The sequence below is a fragment of the Castanea sativa genome, chromosome 7, assembly GCF_040712315.1.
Source record: "Castanea sativa cultivar Marrone di Chiusa Pesio chromosome 7, ASM4071231v1".
Lineage (NCBI taxonomy): Eukaryota > Viridiplantae > Streptophyta > Magnoliopsida > Fagales > Fagaceae > Castanea > Castanea sativa.
The window spans coordinates 5,382,043-5,404,312 of NC_134019.1; the positions used below are offsets into that span (position 1 = coordinate 5,382,043).

A 22,270-nucleotide genomic window follows, 5' to 3' on the forward strand; every position below is an offset into this window, starting at 1 on the left:
ACTTATTGCCTCGATTAGGAGCTCTCCCCACAGGCTGTTTTCAACATAAAGTTATACTTATCCTAAGAACATCCTGGCAAAGATGACCATAGCTATAAAAATGGGTTTGGGATCATGTAGCTTGGAGAAAGATTGAAAACCCATCATTTCTTTCAAGGTTGGGAGTTTCAGAGGGTGCTTCTATTTTTGAAGTGGGGGAGGGGGATAAGATCTAGCCTCCATTTGTTGTGAAAAGTATTTTCTAAAAAACTGACCTTTTTTTTTTTTTTTTGATACAATACAAAAATGAGTCAAAAAACATTTTATAATATTTGACTCTCACAAAAAATTACAAATATATTTTGTAAATTCAAATAATTATATAAACAAAAACTTTAACTCTCAAAAACATATCACAAATAGGAAAAAATTTTCCATTTTTTCACCATTTAGGAACTTCAAATGAGAAAGCAGCTGTTAAGTAAAAGAACTCATTCTAAAACTAGTCAATGATATGTCAACAATTGATCAATAATCGATACATGGAGAGAGCCCATTGGGAAAAGCGGCTTTTTATGGTGTAGAGTATATTCACAGCAGTCTAGAGTATAAAAATTCACAAAAAAAAGAAAAAAAAAAAAAAAAATTAAAACCTTCTCCTCTGTCCCCTTGTGTGTGGATTAAAATATTTAGTATTTAAAAAAAAATTCCGAAAAAGAAAAAAATGTTTTCTAATCTGTTGGACTAGTGTTTTTTTTTTTTAAATTAACAAGAGGAAATGTTTTCCACAATACCAAACATACAATAATACTACACATTTGATCAGTTGAGCTGTTCTTTTGAGTTTGTTAATGGCATAGGCGAGGTTGACTTTGGTTTGTGGCCCATAAACCAGGCCTAGAACTGGCCCCTATCGTTCACTGCTGCAAGAAACATAATGCCACAGCCCAGTTGTAGATCATTTGACCAGTTGAATAACTAGAAGCCAGTAGTGAGTGTGTGAGATTGGGAGATGGTAAGGAATAGGATAAATTCTCTTTCTTTGCTTCATATTTGGTGGGTATTGAATAACATAGTCAAGGATCTTTCTTGGGCTTGAATTTATTACTAGGAGAGAATGAACAATATTTAGAAATACATCATCTTTCTTCGTGCTTTTAATTGGAGGACAACCTTCACAAAATCAAAATTCTTATCAAAGAATACCAATTATTTTTCTCTGTCTGCTACATTACAAGTAAAAAGACTTTCACTCCTTGAATGGAAAAACCCTATTATGAAACAAACAAAATATAGTAGAAAAACTTGAAAGCTAGCTATTTTTCAGATTTCACGAACTAAAGAATTTTATGTAGGATTTCATGCTGGTCACCACAGAACTTCAATCCAAAAATTCTTTGAATTTCAATGCAGAATCGATACACTTAAATTTTCAACCCAGAATGGATGGCAACTACCCCACCAACAAGATTTTCATACTCAACCTTCTGAAATCCTGCAGCTGCTATCATTGAAGCAAATGTCTCCTGCATTCATCAGTAATGACAAATTATATATAAGAAAGATACCAGCATCATCCAAATGGAAAAAGTGGCAACTCTTCTCAAATTATAGATTTCAGTCAATTATGGTTCAACTAGGTTTTATAAGCTTTACCAATTGAAACCATTTCCTTAAAATTGTAATAGGACTATATTTCCCAAGAGCCCTTGGTCATGTGGTACACTTCTCCACTCTCCTCACAGACCCAAGTTCAAAAAATTTCACATAATAGGTATATGTATGTACATCTATCTTCCTACATCAATTTCTTCAGTGCATTGAGATGCGAACCAATGCAGTCAAAGCATGGCCTGAGTAACATTACAAAGTCAGGTTACTGAAAGCATGCATTTGGGTCAAAGCAAGTCCTAGAAGCAATCATAAAGGTGTATATAACTCTCCCCAACTTATCAAAATATCCTTAGTGAATAAAAATCCTTCTTCTATTACTTATAATAGAAGATTCCATTAATGAAAAAAAAAATTGCTTATTTCACTGGCAGCTGATAAGCCACAGACAGAGAGTTAATAAATAACTTAAAAGCATAAAGAAGCCATGTTGATACAAACTACTAATGAGCAAGGTTAGATAGACTAGAAATATAATGATGCATACAAACACACACAGCATAAATTAGGATCAGAAGTTACAAGAAAGAAATAACATGTCAATGTAAACAACCCACTTTATTCGGTTTGTTCTAAAAAATCTCTTTAATTTTTACTCCCAATATTATGACATGCATACACAGACCTAGCAACTTTGAGTAAGTAAAAAGACAACGGCCTTTTTCTTTTTAAATAGTTGGGGATAAAGGGATTAGGACCCTAGACGTTCTCATTGGAAATACTAGGAGGTGCCAATAGAGCAACAAAGCTCTTGACAAGTTGAAGGACAACGTTTAAGGAAAGTAACCAAGTAAATAAATTGGGAAAAAATTAACGAAAAAAAAAAGTTTGTTGTGGCTCATAGTTGTTACATGACAGCACCCAGACCATATTTCCATCAGACAGCCTTAGTTGTCTTAGTACTACTAGACATTGATCAAACTGCAGTGGATAGTAAAATGTAGTATGGAAGATAGAAGAATAATAACCTGGGAGGGAAAACGGCGAATACTCTCAACCAAGTACTGATATGAATCCCGATCACCTGCAACTACCTCTCCCACGGCTGGGATGATGGAGAATGAATAATAATCATACCTGCATAAGAAAATGAGCAGCACTAAAATAAGGAGAAAGCACACAGCAGCAAAGAAAAATATAGCAGAGAGAGCATTAAAACAAAAAGGTTCCAGTAAAGCCTGAGCAATTTGTCATCTGAAAACTGTAAATGCTGTAGTGGCACTTTGTTCTTCATACAAAATGAACACAGTTTTCTCTAAAGTGAGAAATCTATCCGGAAAGATGTAACATGGAAATATATTATGTTCTTTATGAAATAAACATGTTACTAGGATCATGTGAAAATTAAAGCCCTCCAAGGTGTGTTTAAAAAAGTCAAATTTCAAGTTAGAAAAAATTCATGAAAAACGAAATTGTTACAGGGCATGATGTCAATGACACTAATTAGAATATATGAGATTTTCCAAGCTACAAACACAGTGGATCAAATACAGATTTTGTCCCAAGTAAAGGCATTAATCGGATACTCACAATTCCTTAAATACAGGAACTTCCACATGGCTGAGTTCAAGGCAAAGGAATCTTCCTCCCCGTTTTAGTACCCTGATAAACAAAGTCATAAAAGCCAACATGCCAGATAAATATCAGAGCAATAAACTTATTTAAAAGCCAAAAAAAGGTATGTCATGCTTTCTTCAGTACAGCATTGTAGTTTATTTACTAATAATCATCAAGTCTGAGACAAAATAGGTGGCAAACCTCTCAATACTTTCCTCCCATCAATATACGGAAAATTCTCTTGTTAAATTCATACATACATATATATACACACACACATTCTAGAGACCTAAAGGGCCTGGTAGCAATCAGAAATTGCCACTGATGTTGGGGTTTCATTCTCATTCTCCACCTCAGTTTCACTATACAAATTAATTGTTTAGGTCTATGGAAAAATTCCTAGAAGATCTAATCCAGCAACAACCATCTGATCTAGCCTGTGGGTTTTTTTTTTTTTTTAATTAAAAAAAAATTTCATGTCTGATTATAACTTGTTTTTCTTTAATACAAGCCAAAGAGAGTATATGTTCAATGATTTGTTCCTTACCAAGTCAGCAATCACACCATTATCAAAAAAGAAAAAGAAAAAAAGATTTGACCCATCAATTGGGTAAGTCTCAAGCAATCCCACCACACTAGAATAACACAGGCATATGATTGAAATAAAAAATTATAATGATGGTCATATTATTGAACAACTAAACTATTTTCAAGTCATCACTAGTTTCCTAACTTCTTCATCTCATAATCCGCAAGAAGACAAGCATTTTAATAAGTTTATATAAACACGTTTCAAAATCAAGAACATAATTGATCACTATGACTATGAGATAATTTAAAGTCTGAATGAATGCCAAAAAAAAAAAACACATCCACCTAAAGGGAACTATAACCTATTGAACAACATTATTAACAAGTTTGGCATAATGGTACTTTGTACTGCATGATCTATACTGACTATTAAAGGTTGTAAAGGTGTACAACAACCTTGCTAAGATGTAAGCTTACCTATAAGCTTCAGCAAGAACTTTCTCTATGTGTGTAACATTCCTAATCCCAAAGGCAATTGTGTAACCATCCATTGAATTATCTTTGTAGTTCAAGGCTTCTGCATCTCCCTCCACCCATATAAGGGATTTGTCCTCTCCAAGACCTAAAAAGGTTGGGAAAAATTGTTAATTTCTAAATAAAAGAATGAGGATTTATGAGAAAAATCCTCTATGGGAAACATATTTTTCGTTCAGTGATAGTTTACTAGCTCCTTTTATTTTACCTCTCTCCAAGGCTCGCTTTTGACCAACATTTAACATTTTAGGGTTGATATCACACACGAATATCTGAGTTTCTTCATGTAAATTATCATCAAGGCTATCTTGTGTAGCTCTGCTTTTCACACTGTTTAAGGTTTCCAGGATCCGAAAAGCTACATCCCCTGTGAAACTTCAAAAAATTAAAACTCAAGATAAACAAATATTATTCATGCAAGATATTAAGACAAGAATAAATCTGGATTGCACCATAACAAATAAAATACAGTTTATACTAGATAAGGACTTTTATGTGGTAGCCAAGGAATTTAACAGTATACTTCAACTGCTCTATGATGAAGGTCAGGAATTTACTAACCTCTTGACCTTCCAAAATGACAAACTATCTTCTTTGGTGTATCTTTAACAGCTCTATGGTGAAGCATCTAGAGTTCTCCTAAATCTTAACCCCACACAAGCCCACTTAGACAAATTCCTTAATTTATCCTACATAATCATACATTAATATACACATCACACATTTATATTTCTCATCACATAATACAGTAGGCTAATGTAATCTATTTTTCATAATCAAATAATAGACATTCTTCACGTGTTAGCATTAGTATTTTAAAAGAAAATGAAGTTCCCTAACATTAACAAAGAGGCCATTAAAATCTCATTATATTACCAAAGAAACCAAATAAAATTATAAAGTACCCTTTACTCTCTTTAGTGTAGGTTTTGAAAAGTCAGAGAGCCAAAGTGATAAACCTCAAAACAACAATGCGGTAATTTGTAATTTACCCCTTTTTTTCTCTCTATCTCTTTTTTTAAGGTTTCCCTCACACTCTTTTCAGCCTACGTACATAAGCAAATCTTATATTTAATCATTTTTTTTATTGATAAGTCATTCTCGTACTCAATGGATCTTGAACCCATGATCTCAAACCCTGTCCCATTATTATGAAAGGAGGAAGTGCTATTTGAGCTAGAGCTCATCGGCAACCTCAGATTTATCGTTGCACATGGTATGCTGACCTGTCCCACCAGCCACATCAAGATGCTTCATTCCAGGAAATGGATTCAGTTTGGATACCAGTCTGAAATATTGGCAAGACAATATGCAACAATGTGAAGGCAAAGAGCTATAGATTTCAAACACAAAATAAAATCACTTTTGCACTTTTTAAAGGTCTTACCTATCCTTCCATAATCTATGTAATCCAGCACTCATCAAATCATTCATCAAATCATAATTTGAAGCAACATTGCTGAAGACATTACCAACCATGCGACTTTTCTCTTCTTCGGGTATTTCTTTGAATCCTGAAAAGAAAGTATGGCAAAATTGACATAACATTTGTCTGCGACGCAAGGTAAGATTAAGCAGCACAAAACTTATATAAAAAAAATTAAATTAAGCAGCAGATAGCAATTACAATAAATTTCTATACATTCTAAGCGGCCAAGATTGCACACATATGCTTTTGAATTAACGATATATCATGCAATGCACTCCAATTGAAGAAGAAAGCTACTAGATCAGTTTCCATTTCAATGGAAAAAGTTATTTTTGCTAAACAATGGACATAGCCTTAACCCTCAAAAATCCCTGCCTTATAAGTGGCTCAATTTCTGTTTGTACTGATTACCAATCAAAAAGTATATAAATGGGCAGAGGTACCAATAGGTTACAAAGAACAGTTAACGAAAGTTGTATTTGTTACTTGATCTATCAATACCCTAATAAAAGATAAGGAACTTATTAGCTTTCCGAATTTACCAAGGTTCCATTTTGTTAGCATGAGAAATTGAGGGGTGCAGAAAGTTCCCCCCTTTTGTGGTAAACTTAAAGTTACTTGCATGATCTACAGAAAATCCTTGCTAAAAAAATTGCAGGAAAAGGAATCTGATTCAAAGGAAGATTGTTAGTTCTTTCACTTACAAAATTCTGATCTTAATCATCTATAATAAAATATTTACCCATGCCTTTGAACTAAAGTAACAATTAATAATGCTAATCTGCAATACCATTTTTTTTTTAAATGTAGGTCCTATTTTATTTGTTGATTCTAAAATGGCACAATACTAGACAACCATTAGAAGTTTTTGATTTTTCCTATAAAAAAAGTATTAAAAAAAAGCACTAGAAAACCATTAGAAGTTAGTGCACTTACAACTCATGAGCCAAGTCATATGTCAAGACCTTAATGCCTTATGAGATGAAAACTTATGTAAATAGAGTGTAGCCACATATCTCATTACTTAGTTGTTCTCAAAAGTTTTTTGTTTTTAAAAAAAATTTTGATAAGAAGTTTTTGAAATAAATGTTTACATATACCTTTGTATAGTTATTTATGTTTCTCAAAATAATGTTTTTTTCTCGACTTTTGGACTTTCCATGCATAAATTTCAATTACACTGACTATTAATTCAATAACTATGATTGTTCTTTATGCTAGCATTAAACTATATTGTCTGAGGAAAAGTTAATTTACTTTTTAACGTTCCTCTATAATTTAACTCTTTTTCCCCCCATTTCTCCATAAATGTGTTGGGAACTTTTATAAAACGCAGACAATCCTAATGAAAAGTCTAATGCCCCATGCCCTTAGGTTGCCTCAAGAGCAAAAAATGTGGCATTTTGCACTTATGAACGACCAGTGAATCAAATCAGCTCCACTTGTGATCATCTGTAATCCTAATTGCAGCCTAAGCTTATTCTTTATCATGGTTTTCATTTGAAGTACTACTCAAGAAAGGGATGGGATTCTAACATTAAAACCTTCAAATGAAAATTTTGGAAACCAACGTTCAACAAATTTTATCAGCTCCATTTGTGATCATCTGTAATCCTAATTGCAGCCTAAGCTTATTCCTTATCATGGTTTTCATTTGAAGTACTACTCAAGAAAGGGATGGGATTCTAATATTAAAACCTTCAAATGAAAATTTTGGAATCCAATGGTCAACAATTTTTATCAGCATTGTAAGGAAGTATTCAAGAACCAAGTCACCTTAATATTCTCAAAATCCATTTTCCTCAATGTGCAGCGTAGATTTATTGTCTGAATGAAAAAAAATAAGACACACACGCACACACACAGAAGAGAAGGAGATGGACGAACCAAAACTGGTGGCATGTGAATGCAGTACAGATGTAGAAGAGAACCTGGGCAACAGTTTACTCCCTAACCTCCTGGTCGCCATTCTCAAGGCCATGGCTGTTAACCAAAGAAAAAAAAAAAAGGAAGAGTCACATCACAATAAGTGGAGCTGAGAATTTTAACTTTTAAATTTGGGAGGTAGAGTGGACACAGAGTTTGAACTCAGAACCACCTACTCTGATACCACGATAAACTACCATTTGTCCCAAAAAAAAAAAAAAACAAACAAAGATTAAGGTTTCTAAGAGACATATTATCAGATTCAGCAAACTCAAAGAATTAAGGATTCTATGAGACAAACAGTGTATGTATTCAACACAACACATAAAATTTCTAACTTCTAATTTAATTTAATTTTTTTAAAACCAAAGATAAATCAAAGAATATTTTTTTGTATGTGGGCTTTTCTTATTTTTTATTTTTAAGCTCAGACTTCAATCAAAATTACTCAAGCTCCAATTTTTATTTTTATAGTTTAATTTCTAACTTCTAATTTAATTTAATTTTTTTTAAACCAAAGATAAATCAAAGAATATTTTTTTGAATGTGGGTTTTTTTTTTTTTTTAAGCACAGACTTCAATCAAAATGACTCAAGCTCCAATGTTTTATTTTTATTTTTATTTTTTTGCACTTCAAGCTTAAAAAACATGGGCACTGATAAATCAAATTGAGCATGTAAATGTAAATTGAATTTGACAAAACAACGGTGAATTTTTTTGATCTAATGAGATAAATTCCTGGGCATCGCATTTTCCATCAAGAAAGCATTTAAAATCCCAAAATTTTGCATTGCAAAGAGCATCAATTTCGAATTCCAGTGTATGGGAAAATGCCTACCAAAAAAAAAATTAGGAGAAGAAAAAGAAATTCACCGATAAGGGTGGTGGCGGCGGCGGCGGCAGTGCGGAGCTGCGGTCTTGTCGGAGGAGAGAGCGAAACTTGCAAGAGCAAAGTGGAGCTGAAACCGCAATTTCAATCCACAGTTTTTCAATTATGGCTCTTTTTGTTGGAGAAGATATCACGTGACCATTAGTATTGGTGAGTTAAAAACTAAAAAGCAATATAGCTAAATAATTTGACAACTCACACACCAAAAATTGAGCTATAATGGTGGTGCGACTGCTAAATTTTGTAGCAATGGAGTGCATGAGGCTAGTATTATTTTATTGTGAAATGAAGTGGTATAATAGATAGAAGTAGCTTTTTATAATGTTAAATTGCTAAATTTTTTGTACCATCAATGTTGATAAGGTAGAGAAAGGACAGAATAAAAAAAAAATAATAATAAGTTCTTGACTACAACCAATTCCCAATTCCCAATTCCCACTCAGTCACTGTTAGATAGCCGTAAAAATTGATGTGGAATTAATTGTAGTTTTAGATTTTTTTTTTTTTCAAAACAAATTGATAACAAATTTGACACTTGTTAATATGGTAAATTGTTAGTGGTAAGTAAAAAAATAACGTTAGTAATGGATTCAAATGAAAACCAATATGAACTTGCCAACTCACAAGTCTAAAACATAAGATACTTTTTTCTTTTGTTTTACTTGGTCGTATATTACTTTGGCCAAAAAAGAGTAATTAGTTCATTATACATTCCTCCCTTGATGTTTGGGAATGACATTCCATCTTAAACCTAAAGAGAAATCCTACTCTAACCTTAAAATTTAGAATAGCCAACTTAGGGAAGGAAATGAGGGTTGAAGGCCTTAAAATCTGAGAAAGAAATCCTACTATAGCCTAATTTCTCTCTTACAAATTTAAACTCCGACACTTGTCCCCCACATCTCATAAGAATTTATACTTGTGCATATATGTAACGTTTTTTCTTGAAAATTTAAACTCTGGTCATTGCCTTCACCTTACAAAAATTTATACTTATAGAGTGATCATTCATGTCAAGAGTGTGTAGTAAGATTAATTAGGAAAACTAAAAGAATAGTAAAAAGAAAAATAAAAGAGAGATAGATATTTGAATTTTGTTTAATTTAAGTTTCTTGATGAGTCCCTACAAAATTTACCAGTGCTGCCATTGACACAATGTAATTGACTTTGAAAGAAGTGGATTTAGGTGGTCAACTGAACATTATATATATATATATATATATATATATATATATATATATATATATATATATTTGTTTACAAATAAAAAAATAGAGAGACATATGAAGGACAAAAAGGAGTATGATGTGGCAAAAGAGTAACAAATTAGAGGGAAAATCGAGATTATTGTAAACATTATAGACACAAATCCAATGAGGAAAAACTTAACCGCTACTAAGATTATTAGAATCGTGTAAAACCCAATGACTCACAAAGCCTAACTAATGACCCTAAATGACCCAAGTATTGGCCCAAACCTTTTTATCTGGCCCAATATGCAAATCTTCCCATTTCATTTAGAGAATCATATAAACACATTGAAATACATACAAAACTTCGATGAGGGCGATGTATTGGATAACAATTTTTTTATTTTTTTTGGGTTAAAATATTGGATAACAATATTTTATCGTGGGAAGCTCATCTCTCTCTTTTTTTTTTTTTTTTAAATCGTGGGAAGCTCATCTCAATCTTAACAATATATATATATATATATATATATATATATATTGGTTAGAATATTGGATAACAATATTTTCTTTATGGATGTCTTTTGTCGACCCTTTGGAACCATTATCGAGTAGTGGGGTATCTTTTGAGTTTTTCAAGCGCGACCACATTGGAATCGTTATTATATTTGCAAGTTGTCAGTAAAATCTCTTACTAACAGTCATACGTTCACATGCAAAGTCACTTGTAAAACTCAATTATGGTTCTTTAATCTTCACGCGAAACCAATATCGATTATCGAGAAGGAAACTATTTATTAAATTTGCAAAATTTAACCAATTCTTCTCACAAACAGTCCGAGATTCGTATTGTAAGGCTAGAGTGCTTTTTCTTCTTAAGGTTGCATAGGAGTATGTTGTATTCGTTTGGAATGACGACATATGCAGAGACATGCATAGGCCCACGTACCTCCCACTGGCATGTCCTGGTGGATGAGTTTGTAACAACTGTACAAATAATTTATGAAAAAAATTCTATCTTAAACGTTAAAAAAAAACTCGATACAGCTTTGATTGTGGAACTAACACTCACAATTGTTGCGTGGATTCGCGAGCATTGCACATGTATGTTTAATTCGTGTGAAGAATAAACAACTATATTTGAGGAGTGGGGATGTTATTAAAGTAGTAATTATTGAGCAGTGGGGCCATTGTTCACATTCTCAGCTAAAAAGAAAAAAAGAGTCACTGTTCACATTTATCTGTTAATTTCTAAGTTGACTTTATATAACTACTGACTACCAAGTCTTCCTTCTTCACAGTCACTTTAATCTTCCTCCTCCAATATTTCAAACTACTTTCTATCAGCTAAGTTTGCTACGTTTTCTTTCTTTCAACAAGAAGAGATGGCTGATGCAATTCTGTATGGCGTTGTGCAGACGATCATTGAAAGCTTGGGCTCCTCCACTCTCCAACCGATCGGATCAATTTGGGGTGTCAAAGATAATCTCGAAAAAATGAAGAACACTGTTCTTGCTATTCAAGCTGTACTTCAGGATGCGGAGGAGCAACAGGTCGAGAATCACCAAGTCAAGCACTGGCTTATGAATCTCAGAGATGCAGTTTATGATGCGGATGACTTGTTGAGCGAGTTCACCACTCATGTGTTGCAGCAACAGGTGATGGATGGTGATAAAATTGTAAAGAAGGTACGCATTTTCTTTTCTAGTTCAAATCCACTTGTTTTTGGTCTTGAGATGGCTCGCAAACTAAAGGCTATGAGGGAGAGGTTTAATGATATATCAAATGATAGGGACCAATTTCAGTTGAAGTTGGTAGGTTGTCCTTTAGAGACGCGAGTTGTGACAAGGGGGAGGGATCAAACTCACTCTTTTGTACCTGATGAAGAAGTTATCGGGAGAGAAAAGGATAAGCAAGCCATCATAGATCTGTTGTTGGACTATGATGTGGAAGCTAATGTTTCATTCATATCAATAGTGGGAATTGGTGGGTTAGGAAAAACCACACTGGCCCAATATGTATTCAATGATGAGAAGGTCCAAACTAAGTTTGAGTTGAAGATATGGGTGTGTGTCTCTGATGTCTTTGACATTAAAACAATTGTTGAAATGATAATTGGATCTGCAACCGGTAGAAAACCTGAAAACCTAGACATGGATCCATTGCAAAATGAACTTCGTAGAACTCTCAATCAAAAGAAGTACTTACTTATATTGGATGATGTCTGGAATGAGGATAATGAAAATTGGTGTAATTTGAAAAGACTTTTGATGGGTGGTGCAAAGGAAAGTAAGGTGGTGATAACTACCCGAACCAAGGTGGTTGCGGAGATTACTAGTACTATCTCACCGTATTTTCTGAAAGGCTTGTCAAGGGATCAATCTTGGTTATTATTGAAGAAAATGGCATTTAAAAAAGGCCAGGAGACCATCAATTCTAAGCACAAAGAAATTGGGATGGACATAGTAAAAACATGTCAAGGAGTGCCTCTTGCTATAAGGACAATAGGAAAAGTCTTATTCTTCAAAAAAACTGAAGATGAGTGGTTACACATCAAGAATACTAAACTCACAGATGTCACTCAATTAAGAGATAGTATTATGCCAGTTTTAAAATTGAGTTACGATTATCTCCCATCACATTTAAAATGTTGTTTTGCCTATTGTTCATTGTTTCCCAAAGATTATTTGATTAATAAGTTAACGTTGATACAATTATGGATAGCACAAGGGTTTATCCAATCACCCAAGGAGAACATTCAACAGGAGGATGTTGCCAATGAGTACTTCATGGAGTTACTTTGGAGATCCTTTTTCCAAGAAGCAGAAGAAGATGGAGGCATGAATAGGGGGTTTAAAATGCATGATTTAATCCATGATCTTGCACAATATGTATCAAGGATTGATTGTACATTGGTTGATTCCAATGCAAAAAAAGTGAATGAAAAAGGACACCACCTATCGTTTCCATTTTACAATATTTCATTCTTTGAGGAGAATTTAAGCACGTTGGTTAAAGCAAACAAGATACGAACATTTATATTGGCATCCGATAAGTCGAATTATAGTCGGGGAACAATTGAAGAATCAACTCTCAAAAAACTTATTTCTACTTTTAAATACTTGCGTGCATTAGACCTACATGGTTTAAATATGAAGATGTTTCCAAATACTATAGATACTTTGATGCTTCTAAAGTACCTTGATCTTTCCTCTAATGATATGGAAGTTCTCCCTAGTTCTATTACAAAATTGGTGAATTTGCAAACGTTAAAGCTTTGTAAGTGTAAAAAGCTTAGAGAGTTACCAGTAGATATTCAAAATTTGGTCAGTCTCAAGTACCTTGACCTAGAATATTGTGAGAATTTGACTCATATGCCACTTGGATTAGGGCAATTGACTTCTCTTCAAAGATTGAACTTATTTGTTGTGAGTAAGGGTCCTGTAGGTTCTTCTAATAAGCATTGCAGTGGGCTAGCAGAATTAAACGAGCTAAATGACTTGAGAGGAAAATTAGAGATAAAAATTTTGGCACGACTGAAAGATGCCACTCTAGAATTCAAGGCTGTAAATTTGAAGGAGAAGCAACGTCTCAGTGAGTTGATGTTAAATTGGGATTTCGAGGGTGATGATGGTGTAGATGCCAGTGATGATGAAAATTCCATGGATAGCCTCCAACCACACGAAAGTTTAAAATCTTTGAGAGTGAACGGGTACATGGGTGTGAGAGTTTCAAGTTGGCCTTCATTCTTAACAAATCTCGTTAATTTACATATATACAAGTGTAAGAAGTGCCAATATTTGCCACCGTTGTATCAACTCTCAACTCTCTGAGTACTAGATATTTGGCAAATGGATGGTCTGGAGTACATGACAAATGGGGATATGAATGATGAGATATCTGCTTCACTGGCATCACCATCAACATTTTTCCCATCCCTTGAGACACTCCAACTCGTTATTTGCCTCAATCTAAAGGGATGGTGGAGGAGTGTGGATAAGGGGAATGAGGCAACAACGACATCAACAATATCATCATCATCATCAACTAATCACTATCACCAACACATGCCATACTTTCCGCGTCTTTCTTTTTTTGAGTTCTGGTATTGCCCTAAGATGACTTGCATGCCACTATTTCCAAATCTTGAAAACGGGCTTCATTTGTGGAAGAGCAGTTGGAAGGCATTGGAAGAGACAATAGAGATGAATAATAGGGGAGGAAGGGCTTCTTCATTTCCGTCCTCTTCCTCTTCCTCTTCCTCTTCCTCCTCCATTTCCCCTCCTCTCTCCAAATTAAAGCTATTGAATTTGGATGGGCTTGACGAGTTGGACTCTCTGCCAGAGGAGTGGATTAAAAACCTAACTTCTCTTGAGAGATTACATATTGAGCGGTGTTCCAATCTGACGTCACTTCCCGAAGGGATGAGTCACCTCACCTCTTTACAGACCCTGTGTATTGACAAATGTCCCAAATTAAAGCAAAGATGCGAGAAGGAAAATGGAGAGGATTGGGATAAGATTTCTCACATCCCAACTCTTAAAATAAGTTGAAGTACTGCATACACTTCCTTGGTATGTTGTTCACTCTTCTCTGATTTTATTTTATTTTTAAAATTTTAAAAACTTCTTTTATAATTTCAGTAATTCCAAAGCACATGCAAAACCAAACTTAAAAAAAAAAATCTACAAATAAGTAAATAACAGAACTTTACGTTTTCCTCTTCTTTTTCTTCGCCTAGATATAGCCTGGGTCTCATTATCTGGGTTTCTGAATGTGTGATTGGTGCTGAAATTGCAGAAAGAACAAAAGGATTTCAAATGGAAAGAAAGGAGGGAAGAAGACAGCGTAAGTGTTATAAAAGCGAAAACTCTAAATTTTGTTTATTTTCTTTGAAATTGGGATTTCATTCATTTGTTTTGATTTTAGTTGTTTTTATGTAAAAATTTGAAATTTTAGATAAATATTTTCTGGGTTTCTTTTAAAATATACATTTTTTTACTTGTTGGGTTCTATTAAAACAAGCATAGGTTTTTTACTCTCTCATTGTGCTAGAACCACTGTTGATTCAACCTTCTCTTCGTAAACAAGAGTTGGCATGTGAAGAAAAATAATGAGCTATTGTGTCTATCGGCAATACTAAAATTTTATAGTTTACAATATTAGCTTGGTTCATACAAGTATAAGAAAATATTTTGAATTATTGAACTAATGAATTAAGGAGGGGCATACTATCTAAGGCAAGATTAATGTTACAGTGTCTTTTAGGTAGCATCCAAAGGTATTTCCTTTTTTAATGTTCCTATTGTTCTAAACTTGCTTATTTCTTCTTGCTTATGTGTTGCACTATAAATCCACAAACCATTTCCAATGATTTTGGGGTGTCATGAACTTGATTGTGCTGTTTGAAGAAGAGATTGCGAGTTGGTCGATACTGATATACTGCACTAATAATTATGTTTAAGGATTTCTAGGTTGAGATTAGGCTTAAAGAATAGCTAAATATGGTTATAAACTCTGGAGAACAAATGCACAAAGGATAGTAAGCAAGAAAAGGAAGAAGAAAAAAATAGAGAGGGTGAGAGAGGGATGAGACGAGATTGCCTCAAAATCATAAGGAGGCCTTTTTTGGAGTTTCAGCTAGAAAATAATTACTAGAATCTTTACTGTCAGTTGGGTGCAAGTGTGCAACCACTTAAAATTCTAATTATTGATGTTTTTAGTTGTTTGTCCATAACTTGCTTAAATGGAGATGACATCTGCATAGTGTTTTATTTTATTATATTTTTTTGCTACTGATGTTTTGGAAAATTTCTTTACTCTATCTTTATGCAGAGATATTTTGAAGTGCAAAGCTAATTTTTGAAAGGGTGCTAGCAGGAAACAAGGGACAATTGGTAAAAACATCTCACATCCTAGGTATGTGCTTAACTTTTTGTTTTATCTTTTTCTTATGATGAGAAACATCTCAGTTAATCTCATATGCAAAACCAATTGAGGGCTCTGTAATTGTGAAGCAAGTCAGCTAATGAAGCATAGGGAAATCTAGGTTTTATAGAAGTAATGAACAATGAAGTTTATACAGGACAAAAGCAAGGTTATAGTGTCTTTTAGGCTCCATCCAGGGGTAGACCTTTTCTGTCATCCTTAATGTTCAAAACTTTGGGGATTTCTTCTTGGTCTGGTGTTGCGTTAAAGATCCTTAAGCATCCTTTTCCAATTAATTTGGGTCTCATAATAGTGATTATACTTTCAGTAGAAAGGTATGTCAGTTGGTCTAGAATGGCAGCAGCCATTGTTCTGCAGTAATAATCAAAAGTGTTAGGAATTTTAAAATTGAATTAGACTTAAGGAATATATTTGTGTGGTTAAAATTCTGCAGTGTGAAGCAAAATATATATGTGTGTGTGGGGGGGAGAGAGAGAGAGCATTTCATATATGGAGAAAGAGATTGCATATATGGAACTTATGACTTAGGTTTGTGGTCCTTCACTTTTGTCTCTGTTTGTTCCAACATGTTCCTTTGCTTTGGCCTGTTATGTCTATTTAGACATTATGTTGGAAAGATTTTTTCCGTATGTTCTGATGCTATAGGCTGTCACGTATCTTTCGACTGTATTTGTTCATTATCATATGTTTTTATTTTGTGGCCAGTTTTCCTCCTTATGCTCTAAAGTCCTCCAGTTCGAGATCATCTTGAGCTTTAGTCTACAGTTAGTAATTTTAACACCGATACAGGTATCTCCAAATATTGTAGGTAATTTCAGCTTTACAGAAGAGATTACAGTGAAATCTTCTGGAGTTGCTGCCATGAATATTGTGTCCAAGAAATTGAAGAAGAAACATAACATCACTAGCATGAAACTGCATAGACATGGGCCAATGCTATAAATGGCTGGGAGTTCCTTGCCATGCATTCGAGTGCAAGGTATGCATATTATGTTACAAACATGTAAGCCTGAATTACAATTTCTTACTCAATTTATGATTAGGCAATGCATTCATTTATTTCGTCTTGGTTGGCTTTATAATTAACACAAACGAATGGTGTGTATAAGAGATCTCTCCATCCTGTTCTTCAGTGAGGAGAAGGTACTACTTCAATTGAGAAACAAAATTGACTTGCGTTATATAGATACAAATGCAAAAGTGGAAAAATTTTATGTTTCCATTTGAATTCGTAGTGAGGTAGTGACTTTGTCTCAATTAATAAGTAGGACCTATTCCCACAAATCTCTTATTTTTTCTTAAGATTCAAAAAATGATCTGATTTCACCTAAGGAAATTAAATTAAAAAAAAAAATCATGGTAAGATGTACAAACTATACCAATGCACAAAATAATGTCTAAGGGGTTAAGTGTTCAAATTGAAATTACAGGGACTAATTTGAATCACATCATAATTTCCAAGGAGTCAATTATTCAAATTGAAAATACATGGACTAAATTGTGCTTATGTAGGAATCAAGAATGTGAGATATAAAAATCCCTTTATTCTTCCAAGTTACAAGCACTGCAACCAGGGTTGAGGAGGGAGTCTTTTTGCCAATATATATTTTTAAAATAAAATAAAAATTCCTAAAATTGTCATCCTTTCCTAACAATGTGGCATTCTTTGGTAGTTTTGAAATCATAAGTTCAATTCTTGATTTCTAAACTTAAAACTGGGCTTGATCTCATGATTTTTTAATTAACTTTTTTACTCGTCATAAAAGAAGTGTGTGTGTGTATATATATATATTTGTTTTTCTTTTTTTTACATCTAAAGCAGGGAGTTTGGATCCTTTATCAATAAAAAATAAAGAGTCATTCGGCAGAATGACTTCTTAATTTGCCCAAAAAAAGGTTGAAAAGGAGAATTAAAAAAATCATTTAACAGGTTATTTCTACTGTACGTAATGGTAATGATCATACTTTTTTCCTTCTTTCTCACTTTTCCATTCTCTGTCTCCCATGACCTAGTAAACCCGACAACCCATTTTCAAACATCACAACGTTGATTTGACTTAACGGCCATGGCTTAACATGGTTTATCAATTTATTTTCATGTGGATTTTTTGAAAGAAAGTTGCATTGTTGTGTTATGTAGCGAGTGAAAAAAACTATGCTTCCAGCATTTGATTTTATGTTGGGTGTAGGTCTGCTTAAGGTTAATGGGAGTGACAATCACACGCATTACATTATTTGGCTTGATTCATTCTACTTTAATATTGTCAAATATGTTTAACTTGTTTGCTTTTTAGTTTAAAATTGTCAGGCTTGGCTAGATTATTGGTTGTGCTTTTCATTATATGGGTTATGAACATCGTACTGCCATGGCATTTACATTACATGAATTGTGCTTTGTTGTGTTTTCTTTAAGTAAATGTATAAATACATGGTTGATTTCCTATTGTTTCTGATGGTGTGGGAGTTTTGAAGTTATTTTTTGAATCTCTCTACCGCATTTGGTGTCATTAATCGGTTGATATGTTATTTAGAGTATGATTCTTTTTTAAATATCATTTTGTGTCTGTTAAAACATATAAGAAAAAATAAATAATGAACGAATGAATTAATGAATGGGGAATAGAGCAATTGGATATGGGGCTTTCCATTTTAATTTATGAATGCTTAAAGCATCTTGGTTGGTTGCTAACAAAATGTAAGAGAAGGATGTAATTTATGTTTTGAATCTCATGGTTTTGTTGATATGCTTAGTATCTTTGGTACCAATGAGAAAATGTCTGGTCATGTTTGTTGTGATGTGGCCTTATGGGGGATCACATGGCATCGGTGCTTTATAGCCCAGCCAACTGATGCAAGTCTATGAATGCATTGCAAAGCCCCTCATGCCTGCCTGCAACACGTATAGACGTGGGGCTTTGCTCTGCTGCCATTGGATAAAGTCTTTGATGTGCCTCTTCCTAACACTTTAAGGTTTTCAGAGCACTGGTTTGCATTTACGATCCTAATAATATTGGTTTGAATTTGGGTGATAGTTTTATGAATATGTAGCTAACACTTGAATATTTGTTTATATGTTAGTATATTTTATAGATGCTTATCAGAGTGGAGCTCTTTCTTTGTCTGTGTGTTTCTGTGTAATTTTCTATGTGTGCATTTTTTCTTTCTAATATGCTCTTTGCTCTTTTTGTAAATTCAGGAGCAGCATTTGAGACTGTGTGAAGGTCTAAGAAGTGTGATTTCCATGTGCAGTGGTTCCAAGTGGAAACCTTCCTACAGGTTTCATCATGGGCAATGAATTTGAGAAACAAGACAGCGACATCATTTCAAATTTTCTTGAATTACTGGGCTCTGATGATTTAATTGGTTTCAAAAGTTCTATGGAAGAAGAATTTCATGATATTGATGAGGCAAGCTTGTGGTATAGGAGGAGAATTGGGTCAAAGATGATGGGATTTAAACAGAAGACAACCCTCATGATTGCTACCATGTTTGAAAGCAAGGGTGTGTTGAATTATATACTGGAAACCAGGCTTCTGGTTTGGACAGGCTTCTGCACTTCATTTTGTTTTTGCTGTGGACTTTGCTATATAAGGTGAGGTTATTAAGCTCTTGCTTGAAGCTTTTTGCACTTCATTTTGGCTTGTTGCATACTGTTGATTATGTACAGTACACCTTGTTCATTTTATTCTTGCAGTTTCTTTTCTCTATAGTAATTGTATTTAAATAATATTGTGTAATAGAACATGTATTGGTGCGGATTTGATTTCTATTGTCATGCATTTTGGATATGCATGACAGGAGTGCAATGGTCGGTAACATAAAAATATTATTTTAATAAATTCCTTCTTTTGTTTTAATAAGAAATAATCTCTTTGCCTCTTCCTCATAAGATAAGGGAAGCTGCAGCAAAAAGAGGTGGGGGGTCGAGGTCATGCATTAGGTCCACCATGTGACCGTAACTTGGAGTAGAGATAGATTTATTATTTACATTCATTAGTTTAATAACTTAAATATATTCTCTTATCTCATCCCCTTCCCCTCTATATATGTGTGTGTGTGTTTCTAAAAAAAAAAAGATACTCAATGTTGTTGAGTAGTCCCATATCGGTAAGGTGTAATATTGAGAAGGAGTTTATCACTTACTCTGCGATACTAGCTGCATGTAGTTTTGGTGTTGGCATGTGAGTTTATTCCCTTATGTCATCCCCTTCCCCTATATATGTGTGTGTGTTTCTCAAAAAAAAAAAAAGATATTTTTTACGTTCATTAGTTTAATAACTGATGGATTCGTAGCCGAACACATGACATTGTATATATCATGGACATTAAGAATTGGTGATATGAACCCATGGCCAGCAAAATAGCAAAATTTAAGGAATCAAAATAGCAACCCCATTTCAGTTCGGCTAAAAATTTACCAGGCAAAAACTTTATTTTCTTTCAAACAGTCCAAACTTTTTTTGACCCATCTTTCCTACCCCATACATCCATCCTAAACTCTCTATCTTAAACTGTAATGTGGTTGTTATTACTTATGAGCATATTTTTTGAATTTGAACATTGTAGCATCTAATATAAAAACGAGTTGTGATACTTTTTAATAATTGTCAAATAGATAAATAATTAGTTTTTGAGTAGTTGAAGGTCAGGATTTTCTCAAATTAATCTTATCTTATTTTGATCTTTGTAATCTATCCAAAGCTAGCCACCATTAGCAAGGATGCGGTCCTATATGAACAAAAGTGGTATCAGAGTGTGAGGATGGACAAAAGAGTATAGCTTAACAGAATGTCAGTTCTCTCATGACTAAGTCAGCAACAAATGCTTGAGAGAATCACAGAGATTTAATCCAAGATTGAGGCACTCTCTTCCACACGAAAGGATGGGGAAGCACACTTTGCCGCTTCTAGGAAGCACTCAGAGGGAAGAGGGCAGCAAGGGGGAAATCACTGTGATCATGGCATGTACTGTAGAAGAAGATAGAGAGGTGGTTATGGATTTAGAGCAAATGGATGAGCAAGAAACACCAGGTATCTCACTGCATGCCATTAGTGGTGACAAATGCACCCAAGACAAAGAAGGTATCAGGTTGAATTAATTAATAAGTCTTTTTTGGCATGTGGCACTTACATAACATGGATTTTTATTCGCCTTTGGTGTAGTCTTGACCGCTTAAGGATAGTTAGCATATCATTAAATCGTAATGCCTCCTTGGACAATTAGATGTTTTATATCTGTTGAAAAAATAAATTAAAAATACTATAAATTTGGAGCTTTTTATGCACAAGTACAGGAATTCATTTTTCTGATTAAAGAGTTTTATAATTGAATACCTCATAAAAGCAAAGAAAATAACAATACCTTGCAGTTGGGGGAAAACAAATGGTACTAAAGATATGTGTTACCTAGTTTAGTTATATCATAAACAAGTCCCTTCTTTTCTATGAATTTCTTGTTTTTATGTCCATCAGTGTCATGAAATCTGGAGTGCCCCTGCAGAAAATATTATTGCCTTGAGAAAATAAATTCGCAAGTTAAAAATAGGAGAAAACGCTCAGTCCGGAGCTGGCAGAAAAGGGGCTATTTACGCCACCAATCAGGAGCTGCCACGTCAGATACACATTGAGGCCTCAGTACACTCTATCACGGAGTGATAGGCCACCCACCTGTACAGAGTTAAATTTCTTGGAAGTTCATGGATTTCGGTTTTAGTGGATGCAGATTTAAATATTGCAGAACAGGATAATACTACAGCACAGCAAAAGTATAATGTAACCCATTTGAAATTTGCCCACTAAAATATCCTTTAGCAAATGTATAAATGTGAAACTTTTAGAGATTTTGATTTTGGTTTTAGTTCTTGACAATGGATACCTCTGATTCCTAACATTACAACTACCATATGCAAACGTAAAAGGGGAATCTGAATATGAAATCAAGAATTATTCCTTTATAAGTTGGATACAAATACAATTATACAATCTGATAAACTTTGACTGAAATTAGTAACACTTATTTTATTTTTAAATGTTACCAGATCCTTATTGAGATTTATCAAAGCTACTATTCAACTGTCGAGGCTCTTTTTCTTTGTCTTTTTGGTTGATGAGCTTGATTGTTCTCCTTGTTCGTAGCTAGGATTTTGTGTTTCTCAATTTTCTGAACTATATTGGATTATAAACCTCATTGGATTTTTTTTTTTGAAAGGTGGTAGTCCTTTCTATTATGTTATCAAAAGGCTTATTGTTCGGATGATATTGAATTTACTTGTACAAATTTTTTCAACTTGGATCAGTGCCTACCATTTATTTTTTAAGTACTTGTATGATGGTTGAATTTGTGCTTTTTCTTAATTCAAGATATTTTCTTAACTCTATTTATTTATGGCTGAGACTAGCATGAACTATTTCACATCTTCCATTCTTGAATAACTATTTCACATCTTTCTTGTTTTTTATCTCCTCCATGTGTGTACCGTTAAACCACCACCTATGTTGGATATAAAATTTTCATGCTTTTCTTCTTCTCAAGTATTCACTGTTTTTCCAAATTCTCACTTTCATATCTATATTGTAAGATATTGAATCTGAATGTACTTTTGCTATAACTTGCAGC

The 22,270-nt window shown here is 33.8% G+C and overlaps 1 protein-coding gene and 1 pseudogene across 1 annotated transcript; one reads left to right on the forward strand and one right to left on the reverse strand.

The window, feature by feature from the left end:
- Positions 1-1,044: 1,044 nt before the first annotated feature.
- Positions 1,045-8,655, reverse strand: LOC142642062 (2-methoxy-6-polyprenyl-1,4-benzoquinol methylase, mitochondrial-like). The gene is made up of 9 exons (XM_075816414.1): positions 8,501-8,655; positions 7,589-7,684; positions 5,660-5,786; positions 5,499-5,560; positions 4,481-4,639; positions 4,216-4,360; positions 3,181-3,252; positions 2,619-2,727; positions 1,045-1,505 (listed from the first exon to the last, which is right to left on the reverse strand). Exons 2-9 carry the CDS (start codon positions 7,680-7,682, stop codon positions 1,404-1,406), a joined length of 870 nt encoding a protein of 289 aa, XP_075672529.1. The 5' UTR covers positions 7,683-7,684; positions 8,501-8,655; the 3' UTR covers positions 1,045-1,403.
- A 2,302-nt stretch (positions 8,656-10,957) lies between these two features.
- Positions 10,958-22,242, forward strand: LOC142642412 (putative disease resistance protein RGA4; annotated as a pseudogene).
- Positions 22,243-22,270: the final 28 nt, after the last annotated feature.